The sequence below is a fragment of the Apiospora marii genome (assembly GCF_038362585.1).
Source record: "Apiospora marii strain CBS 49790 chromosome Unknown utg000002l_segment0_segment0, whole genome shotgun sequence".
Classification (NCBI taxonomy): Eukaryota; Fungi; Ascomycota; class Sordariomycetes; order Amphisphaeriales; family Apiosporaceae; genus Apiospora; species Apiospora marii.
The window spans coordinates 5,258,764-5,269,208 of NW_027117373.1; the positions used below are offsets into that span (position 1 = coordinate 5,258,764).

A 10,445-nucleotide genomic window follows, 5' to 3' on the forward strand; every position below is an offset into this window, starting at 1 on the left:
CGGGTCGGGGGGGGGGGGGCCGGCATCACGTTGGTATTTCCGCGCTTGGCGCGACGAGCCGTGGGAAGTCACGGCGGCGGTGCTGCCGCTGTTTCGACACCATGGGACCCAGGAATCACGTCTTGAGCGGATTTGGTCCGTCTCTAAGCATGGCTTTCCTATCACAAGCTCTCCCTTAATCCGTAGGGATGTGAATGAGCTAAAACCATAAGGACAAGCGGGCTGCCTGTCGCATGATGATTACAGCGACATTCTAAAATCTCTTGCCTAGCATTTACGAAAGCTAATATGTTCAACCGTATTTGATTTCCATATCATACCAGTGAGGTATCTCGACACCCTTTCGCTAAGAAGCTTCACCGCAAATGCGATGCTTGACATTCCATCTTCGGATGCAAGAATATAAGTATTCATGCTAACCCCCGTCGGTGTTCCTCATCCAATTGAATTTCCTCTCAGGTCATTGATCTCTCGCCGTAGTTTCGCATTAAGCGAGCCGAGACTCCGGATTTAAGCCGGATCAAAGACCGGGCATTGGTATTGGCATACCCGACTGGCTGGTAAAACTCGATGTCGACTTATACGGCTTTTCGACTTCAGGCTACTGCCCTCTTGCGGCTGCGAAAGGATAACCACCTGAAATAACCCCCAATGTTGTTAATGCGAGATGGTCAACTTCGTCTGTTCCTGCATGAATGATATCATGATCTTCAGGGGGCCTCAACCCTCGGCTCGGCCACTACGCGTTCAGGACACTGTAGAGTGCTTATTTCAACGTCCAGTATCGCCGTCTCCTTACTGAGATATCAAACTCGCTAGACACTCATCAAAATCTCGGATCACGCCAAGTCCCTGTCAAACCTTGCCACAATGATGAAAAGATGTTCGCTCAGCGGTCTTCTCGCCATCTTGACATCATCAACCACTTCGCCCCTGAGTGCTGCTGCTACACTCTCTTCCCGCTTCGACGATGACTCTTCGACCCTGGCCCCCAACGGATCCCTCTCGGACACAGTCACCGGCAAAGCCTCCTACACGGGCGGCAATCTGAGCGGCGGCAAGTGCATGCTGTCGACCTACAAGCTCCCGGCCGGCATATTCGGCACGGCGCTGTCGGCCGAGGTCTGGGACACCTCGTACCACTGCGGCGAGTGCGTCAACGTGACCAACTCCAAGGGCAAGTCGGTGACAGCCATGGTGAGTTTTGCCTTGGCCCCTCCAACAATTCTTCTCTTCTTCGAAGCCCCCCGCCCCCAGCATTGTTGGTCGGTTTCCTCGGTAGTATCTAAGACGAGAACACCAACCCCCTCCAGGTCGTCGACATCTGCACCCCCTGCGAACCCACCCGCCTAAACCTCTTCCAAGATGCCTTCGCCGCACTCACCGACAACGACCTCTCCCGGGGCCTCATCGACGTGACTTACACATACGTCCCCTGCGGTATCAGTAACACGCCGCTGCGGCTGCGCAACAAGGAGGGCACGTCGGCCTGGTGGTTCAGCATGCAGGTTATCGGGGCCGATGTGCCCGTCAAATCGCTCGAGGTCAGCACCAACGATGGTAAGGAGTGGCAGCCCACGACGCGGCAGGAGTACAACTTCTTTGAGAACCCGCGCGGGTTCGGGGCGGATACCGTCAGTATTCGGGTCACGGGCGAGACGGGCAGGAGTGTTGTCGTGCACGGGGTCGGTATGGATCCCAACTTGGAGGTGGCTGCGTCGGGCAATGTTTGAAGCCGGAAGCACACAGACGATATTATGGAAGATCGCTTGTCTCGAGTAGTTCATTCACTGGTCAATTGGCTGAATATGAAGATCCCTGCTTCTTCAAGGTGTATCTGCCTATACTGGCAATAGTAGTTCAATTCAAATGGCTAAGTAAAGGAAGGTGGTATGTGGCTTAAAAATATCCTACGCAAAAGTCCGACCCAGTTATGTGTGTGATTGATTTCCCATGTTTTCCTGCAAACGTGTATTCATAATCTCGTATCCCAGAGACTCCTTCGCCCCTGCTTGCTTGACAGCCCTCTAGTGGTAGCTCTTGCGCACGACACCAACAGTAGTCCAGGCCTTCTGGACCGTCTTGGCGGCGTCGTCGCCGAAGAGCTCGGCGGCCTTGTCGACGGTCAGGTCGGCGAACTGCTGGAAGGTGCAGCGGGCGGGGACCTGGTGCGAGTTCATCGTCTCCCACCAGATGCGCCCGGCCTTCTCCCAGCTGTAGCCGCCGAACTCGACGGCGGCCAGGTAGAAGGCGCGGTTCGGGATGCCCGAGTAGAGGTGGACGCCGCCGTTGTCCTGCGAGGTGCGCTGGTACTTGGAGAAGTTGTCGGGCTGGGGGTCCTTGCCGAAGCGCGGGTCGTTGTAGGCGGTGCCCGGCGCCTTCATGCTGCGCAGGGCGGTGCCCTTGACGTCGGGCAGCAGGCAGCCCTCGCCGATGAGCCAGTCGGCCTTGTCGGCCGTCTCGTCCTCGACACGCTGCTTGACCATGATGCCGAAGACGTCCGAGACGTGCTCGTTGAGGGCGCCGGCCTGGTCCTGGTAGTCGAGGGGCGACGTGTGCTCCGTCACGGCGTGCGTCAGCTCGTGGCCGATGACGTCGACGCAGCCGGTGAAGTTGTGCAGGAAGTCGTGGCCATCGCCGAAGACCATCTGCATGATGGACGGGTCCCAGAAGGCGTTCTCGTACTGCTGGCCGAAGTGCACCGAGCTGACGACGTGCATGTTGTTGTTGTCGATGCTCTTCCAGTTGAAGATCTTGGCGTAGAAGTCGAGCACGTTGCCCACGTTGTCGTACGCCTCGTTGACGGCCTTGTCGCTCACCGCCTTCTGGCCCTCGACGCGAATCTGCTTGCCGGGCAGGGCGTTCTCGTCCTCGGTGCCCTGCGCGTCGTAGACGGCGCGGTACACGGCCGAGGCGGCGGGCTTCTTGGCCTTGTGCTTGCTGCTGGCGCTCAGCGTCTGCTGCTGGGCATCGTCACCTTCGACTTGGACACCCTGGGTCTGCAAGACCTTGGCATGGACGCCGTGGAGGTGCTCGAGGTCGCGCTTGGCGCACTCGCGGGTCTGCTCGTCGACGTCGGCGGACTCGGAGATGGCCTTGAGCATGACGTCGGGGACGATGCTCTGCTTAGACGGCTGCTCCGCCGACTCGCCGCGGAAGCCGCGAGGCATGGTCAGCGCGGCGAAGCGCTCCTTCCGCTTGGTGCAGTAGTGGCCGTTGAAGTTGAGGGCGTTGCGGGCAGACACGCGCAGGCGCTCCTCGTTCTTGTCGCTCTCGGCAATGCCGCTGAGCAGATAAGGAGGGACGACGCAGCAGATGTGGTTGGAAGCCATGTTGGATGTTGTCTGGGGAAATGGGTTGATGGTAAGGTTGTTGAAGTCGTTTGGGATATCTACGAAGATGGTATTGTAGATATGAGAGTGGATAGAAGGTTGAGTGAATGAGTCCACCATCTCCCAGCGGCAGTGGGCATCCCTTTATATAGAGGCGGCATAGCTCCGGGCTGAGACAAACAGAGATACGGCAGCCCACCGAGCTGGGTGGCTAGCTGAAAGGGCAGATGACATATGTCTGGAATACCTACCCATTCCAAGTATGTCGATGTGGTGGATGGCATTGACAGTCATGCACTGTACCGCTAGCAGGCTGTTGGATGTTTCGGACTCAGCTCGAACCAAAGACACACGGCTGGCCAAAACCGCCTTCCGTCCTTGGTTTGGGCGGTTGCAGACCCTCGCGGATCGATATATGGCTTCGTCATATGATCCAAGCATCGTATTGGCTGGCCTGGCCTATGCGCACAGGGAAGAGGGGGGCGCGGATATGCATCGTATCTTGGGACATGTTCTCTCACCGAAACCTGGCTATGTACATACCTTACTGAGTTGGCTGCCTGGGAAAACAAAGAAAGGCGCGCGTTCTGATGCGGTCAAGTTCCCCAGCCGTACGATGCATAGCTAGTCTGATGGAAATAAGAGGGCGAACACAGGACGCCCACGCGCATCCACCGTTTGATATGCCGTGCAACCTGGCTTGCTCCGGCCGTGTGCTGAAGCCTCATTGGGCGGGTTACACGTCCCTCCTCACGTGGGGCAGGCGGGCTGGTGTCCGTCAGTCAGCTAGCAGCGAGCTGCATTGCAAACGTTAGTCCCAATCCAGCATCACCACAAGACAAGCGTGGACGGTGGATCATGGCAGGCCCTGTTTCATTTGACTAGTCATCCTCCTTGGTGAATCAATCTATGTAAAGCGACAACAGAAAGGCGATCAGCATGAAGATGATGATGCAATCAAGGTGACAAGTATGTTTGCCCGTTTCAAATGACGTCGAGCCCAAAGCTAGGGTTGGCACATGTGCTATAAACCCCGTTCCTTCCCCCAAAGCTTAGGGGCCTGGTGCCTGGGGGCCCAGAGCTCCCCGCCCTAGCTTCCAGTGCCAAAGCGTGCCCAAGTCAACGGCCACGGCCGGTACGGATGCCAATTCCTAGGCGGCCGTAGGTTAGGTACATGGTGGAGCATCCACCACCAACACATCAACACCTTCTTCTCCACAAGTATTGCTGTCGAGCTTCGAGGGCTCCAAATGCTGTTTACATCCTATTGCAAAGTATGGATGGCATCCTGTGAACCCCTGACCAAAAGTCGCCCTCCCAAAGTCTTACTTGGGGGTCAGGTGCGATGGACACCTATCAGTCCCGCTACCCCCCCCCCCCACATCTCGAGGATGACAACATTAAGGCAACGCATCAAACGCATGCTAGGCAATGTATCAATGTAGGTACTCCGTACGTGGCATGGCATTTCATTGCTTGCTTCTCGTTTGCCAAAAAGCATGCAGGTGATTAGTCAACATCAGATATTGGTATCGCAGCGCCATCGGGCTATGCTGGAATGCGCTTGCGCGTCAATGCAGACTTTCCTTTCCCCCAGGTGCCCGCCCTCCCAAAAGGCACGAGTATTTCTTTCGCTGCCGGTTCCAATGATGCTTCTATCAAATGTTTGGGGGCCTAGATCTGGGGTGGCTTGTTGGTGGCTGTCGGCAGTCGACCACTGATGGCGTCGGCAGATTGTCATATTTGATGTAGGGCATTGCGGGGATGCTCGATTGAATCTCACCTGTCAACTTTTGGCTCGCTGCAGCCACTTGGGCCAAGGCTGCTTATCTGCGTAACGAGGCACCACTAATCCCTTGAGATACCCAGCCGTGGCAGAATAGCTGACATTCTTCTGGACTTGTTCTTCGAATCTCTGAAACATTGCCAACTGCAGTTACCATCACTCGTTGCCATACGATGCGGCGTTTGCTCTGTCGACGCCCCGCGAAAGTCTAGAAGCTTGCCGACGCTGCAGCCTGGTGGTTCTCATATGATTCCGCGATCCAAGATGCAAAAGAGCATTTTCTCTTATCCAGAACTTGCATTGACAGCAGCTCGGGAACCTCCAGCCTATAGTGCTTGGCCCTCTGGGCGAGTGGCTTCCGAGGCTTCATGGTGCGTCCCATTTGGCTGGTTGAGATGCGAGCAAACGACTGCCTGCACCCTCGAGGCGCCGAAACTCTGCGAGGAAGAAGAAACGCTCTCGTCCGTAATACGTATGATACGCGCGGAATTCGCATGGTCATCAAGTCTGATTGAAGCAAACATCTTCTAATACTCTCACACTAGGGCACCTTGGGCTGGCTCTACTGTTTGGGTGTCGAGATTCAGAAAGTCACACCAGCATCACCATACCATTGATTTTTGCTATTAACTGGACCCTTACGCCAAGTAGCATTCGTGAATGTGAGTGTGCTAGGGTTTCCATCGGAAAACAACTCCATTGTGCCTCCTTTTGACTTTTCCTCTACCAGGGAATTCACAGCCACCGCTCCCCTTGCGGTGGGCCGGCCTTATCAGCAAAACCGCCAAAATGGAACATGAGAGAGCTGCAGATGCCACGGCACATATCACTATGAGCACGAATATAACGGTAATGGCCACTTCAATATGTGCCTGGGTAAATTGATTCACCACTCATCCTCATGTGCGTTGATGCACCATAGGAACCGCACACTGGGCTGTGGTAATGCTGCCCCCAGATCCGTGTATGCGCTTGCTGGTGTAAGAGGGCTGCCAACTGACGATGAAAAACGATCAAGCAGCATCTGGACCATAGAACGACAAAAGTATGATAGCAATGTCGGATAAGATGAGAAGCACGGCGATTCTTTTGGGGGACTTTCGTTAGTTTCTCCGGTCGCTCTTTGAATGGTTACCACCTCGCTTTTCATATGGCGTGTGAGCCAAATACCACACCAACCTGTGCTTTTTCCTACCTATCACCAACCCCGTTCCCCCGCCAGAAAGCCGCAACTCCAGTATACGTCATCTCGGTGACGACTCCATCGACAGCCTCTCATTTACGAGACATTGGACGGTTCTTACAAATCGCCTAACATGGTTACTACACGATCCCAAACACGTGCCACCGTTGTCCCGCAGCCTAGAAGCGGCCGACAAAAGAAGGTTACTACACGATCCCAAACACGTGCCGCCGTCATCCCGCAGCCTAGAAGCGGCCGACAACAGAAGGCAGCCGCCACGACCGCAACCAAAAGCGCCATAAGTAGAAGAAGCAGGTTCTCCTGGTTCTCCCTACCCCCGGAGATCCGCACCATGATCCTCGACGAAGTCGCGCGCGCCCAGTTCCCCGGCTGGGCCTCGTCGGCCGCGCCGGTCTGTAAGGAATGGCACGCCCTCATCGCGCCTCGGAACTTCCACCGGCTGAACCTGTGGGCGTCGGACCTGCCAAAGCTCGAGCGCATGGTATCCTCCGCCCGCCACCAGCGCTGGGTGCGGCACATCTCCCTGAGCATGCAGCTGCCGGCGTATAACTGCAGTAGCTGCCGCTGGAACGACCGCTTTCGCGCGAGACCGAAGCACATGGCCATCATGGGGCGGGCGCTGCTGGGCCTGCTCACCGTGCTCAGCGCGTGGGAGCCGGCGGAGCATGGTGGTATTGAGCTGGAGCTCAACGCACGCTCGCCCAGCGACACGGGGCACTGGGTGAAAGACCACTGCGCCGGGCTCGAGTACGAACCGGATGGCGAGCGGGTCGAGGCGCAGCGCGGCGACATCAAGCGGTATCACGATCCGAAACACGCCTGGCTGTCCGGCAAGCAGACCGGCCGGCTTTTCCACCGAGCCATAGGGCGACCCTACACCGACATCGACATATACCCCCCGGGCGACCTCCCCGCGGTCCCGGCGATTACGGGACTGGTCATCCGCCGCGGATTTCGACGCCAGATCACCCCCGCGGCGCTGCGTCTCCTGTTCGCCAAGCTCCCCCGGCTGGAGAAGCTCGTGTACGAGCCGTGGCGGGTCCACTATGAACCCTCATTGATCGCTGCGCACAGGGGAGCCCTGGCCTCGCTGCTCCGGGACCACCTGCCCCCGGGCATCAAGACCGTCGCCGTCTACGAGGAGTTCAGCGAGCAGCTGGCCGCGGCCCTGCACCAAACGGTCTCCATCTTGGGCCACCTCCACAAGTACAAGGCGTTGCAGGACCCCTACGCCATCGGCGGCGGGGTGCTGGACCGGGCCCTCGTCCGGCGCAGCCAGTCCCTCGAGGAGCTCGCCGTCTCGTACCTCGTCGACGCCGCCGCCTTCTTCCACGATTGCAGTCGGCAGGCGTACCGGTGGCCCCGCCTGCGGTCCCTGACGCTCACGGCGCCGCGCCTGTCCGCGCCCGACAACGCGCGCGAGGCTTCGGACCTGCTGCAGATGGCCGGCCTGGTCGCGGCCAGGCAGATGCCGCGGCTGGAGCGCTTGGTCCTGTGGAATGCGCGGCACGAGCAGACTGCGTGGGCGTTCACGTACGAGAAACAGGCGGGGAAGCGGCAGGCCACCATTCAGTTGCGTGGAACCTGGATTCTCCCGTTGGAGCGCCGAGTGGTGGGGGCTTGGGAGAAGGTGGTGGCTTCTTTGGGCTCCTCTGCCTGTTGCCAGCTGGTTGTGAAGGAGAGCGAACTTTTACAGGGTGTCACGATTCAGTCCCGCGGGGATGCGATATATCATTTGCGCCTCCCCGACGGGGTCATTGACCCCGTGTCGCTGTGGCAGTCGCGCATCGATGGGATGGCGCGGAATCTGACTTGAAAGGGGGTGTGGCGGCGTGTCCTGCTGGTGCGAAGAGAGGTGTTTGTTGTTGCAACCGATATCGTCTCCATCGAATTCTACTCCTAATAGCTAACGAAAAAAAAAAAGGAAAGGATTTTGACAATGACTGTATTCATTAGATTTTATTCATGAGCTCGCCCGTCATGGCCCAACATGGGTTAGGGGCTGCCTATGCCCTGCAAAGTCTTGCTTGAATTTGACTGGCCTGTCATTGCCATGTCTCCGAGTAGCGGACCCTATGCGTCAGCTTTTCCCACTTTGCCCTACTTATATCCAGCTATTGAAATGAGCGAGTTACTGCCATAGACTCCTGTGCTGTCATACTCACAATCTAACGCCGAAGGAAATTCATGTACTTAAAACTGGAAGCCACTTACACTGTGCCTTCTTTGGTCCCGTCCTCTTTAAACGGAGATTGGTGCCGTCGAACCAGCATCAGAAGCACCATTTCAGAAAGAGACGCAAAGGGGGCATTTCAAGAGCACGATTGGTTTTCGGTAGATTGATTAATATTAAAAATTAAACCTGATTATCCATAGAAACCGAGGTAACAGCAACGACCTTGGAAGGTCCTGGGCATCAACAAACCCCCATAATGATAAACCCCAATGAAAGCCAAGGTGCTTGCTGGCCGACTTTTCCGTATCAGCACCCCGTTCATTATCCAGAAACTCCTTCCACTTGATTGTTTACTCCTGATCAATGCCGCACTGCTTGTGGCACTTCTCGTTGCTGCCTCCGCCGCCGACGAGGCACATGGCATTGCACGCCTGGAATCGCAAACGCGTTGGTCAGTTACAGAACCTCGACGGGAAAGGACTACTTATTAAGTAGGAATGGCGGAAAGAGAGAAAGTCAGGGTGGAAGAGGGGGTTTACTTACCACCTTGGTCAGGTCATCGAGCTGGCGTTTGCGGTGGAAGTTGCGCGCGTGGGGGACGTCCGATGTGGCGGCCGCGACGGCGGGGGCGGTGGCGTTGGCGGTAGCGGTTTGGATGGGGGCGGCAGAGGCCGCGACGGCGGCGAGGGCCAGAGCGAAGAGGGTGGTGAACTGCATTGTGATGGTGTGTGTTGGTTGGTTTTATGAACCGGTTGAATGGATGATTGTTGTGGTGGTGGTAAAGTCTGAGTGTTGTGGAATGAAGTGTGTGATGGTTAGATGACTTGTATGGTAATGGCAAGAGTAATTTCGAGCAGACTGAAGGGGGGAGAATGGGTTGTTCTTATAGATGGCCCTGGATCTCTTCTAACGGCGATCGGAGAAAGAGAAGCCGTGATAGTTTTGCGCTTCCTGGTGTACGCCTGGTTTGTATAATGGTCATGTGTATTCGCGGTTGAGTAAACTCCGCAAAGGTCTGGTAAAGAAATTAAAGTTTGCGTATAGTTCTGGTATAGAGAGGCCCAACGGAGATACAGACCAAGATTGGGTACACCAATTGGCTGGAACCAGCAGGTCCACAGTCTCGGTAGCATGTTGATGCACCGCCATACATTTGAACTTTAAGAACTCTTTTACCTTCGTTCTGGGTATGGAATGGTTTCCAAGCTGCATCTCTGCGTGGTCAAGGCTGTGAATCTCGATAATTAAGGGGTGAATGGTTTTTCCGAACTTGTTTACATGTCCTGACGAAACTACCTTCCCCCTGAAGGCCAGCACTGCCGCTTGATTTTGATATGTAATCGGAGCTCAAGATCCAATTGGAAAGATACAGCACACGTGTATCTGTGTATGTCAGTTGCTGTCAAGTTCTACAGGTAGTCTCCATTAGATGGGCCTTTTTCGCAGACTTATCGTTACAATCTGGACAAAAGCCTATCAGGTTATCTTCGACTGTCACCAGAGCTACTACCAAGAAAACAAAGAATTTCCCAGAAGAATCCAGAAGAGACCACTCCTGTTGAGCTCAAGGTCATAAACATAAACACATTAGACTGAGCACACAATTATCAGCCGCAATATCGAAGTAAAATGGACTTGGAAACAGGTGCCATCGTAGATGCTGTAGAATAGTATCAAGCTTCGTGTTCATTACATTCTGCGGATGGGCAAGTTGTCTGAAGTTTAGGATGAGCGACGATTCAGGGGATGTTGATAGACTGGATGCTGAAGAATCCATATTCCATGGTATAGGACACCGGGAAGGCCGGGGCTGACAGGTGTCACGTCGTCAGTAGATTCCTCTGCAACGTGACATAGAATAGCAATCCTTGCGCCGATTCCTCTCCTCTGTTCATATCTCAAGCAAACCCGCAAGATCGGGCTGCGTGCCGTTTTGGCACTTTAGGG

At 55.6% G+C, this 10,445-nt stretch overlaps 4 protein-coding genes across 4 annotated transcripts; 2 read left to right on the top strand and 2 right to left on the bottom strand.

Annotated features, from left to right (window-relative positions):
* Window positions 1–870: 870 nt before the first annotated feature.
* Window positions 871–1,733, top strand: PG985_003387 (uncharacterized protein; the record flags this gene model as incomplete). The annotated part of the gene is made up of 2 exons (XM_066823156.1): window positions 871–1,197; window positions 1,314–1,733. 2 exons carry the CDS (start codon window positions 871–873, stop codon window positions 1,731–1,733), a joined length of 747 nt encoding a protein of 248 aa, XP_066690588.1.
* Window positions 1,734–2,027: 294 nt separating this feature from the next.
* On the bottom strand, window positions 2,028–3,332 carry PG985_003388 (uncharacterized protein; the record flags this gene model as incomplete). Its single annotated transcript, XM_066823157.1, has 1 exon — window positions 2,028–3,332. One exon carries the CDS (start codon window positions 3,330–3,332, stop codon window positions 2,028–2,030), a length of 1,305 nt encoding a protein of 434 aa, XP_066690589.1.
* Window positions 3,333–6,434: 3,102 nt separating this feature from the next.
* Window positions 6,435–8,138, top strand: PG985_003389 (uncharacterized protein; the record flags this gene model as incomplete). The annotated part of the gene is made up of 1 exon (XM_066823158.1): window positions 6,435–8,138. One exon carries the CDS (start codon window positions 6,435–6,437, stop codon window positions 8,136–8,138), a length of 1,704 nt encoding a protein of 567 aa, XP_066690590.1.
* A 710-nt stretch (window positions 8,139–8,848) lies between these two features.
* On the bottom strand, window positions 8,849–9,215 carry PG985_003390 (uncharacterized protein; the record flags this gene model as incomplete). Its single annotated transcript, XM_066823159.1, has 2 exons — window positions 8,849–8,929; window positions 9,042–9,215. The coding sequence occupies 2 exons, from the start codon at window positions 9,213–9,215 to the stop codon at window positions 8,849–8,851; spliced, it is 255 nt and encodes an 84-aa protein (XP_066690591.1).
* Window positions 9,216–10,445: the final 1,230 nt, after the last annotated feature.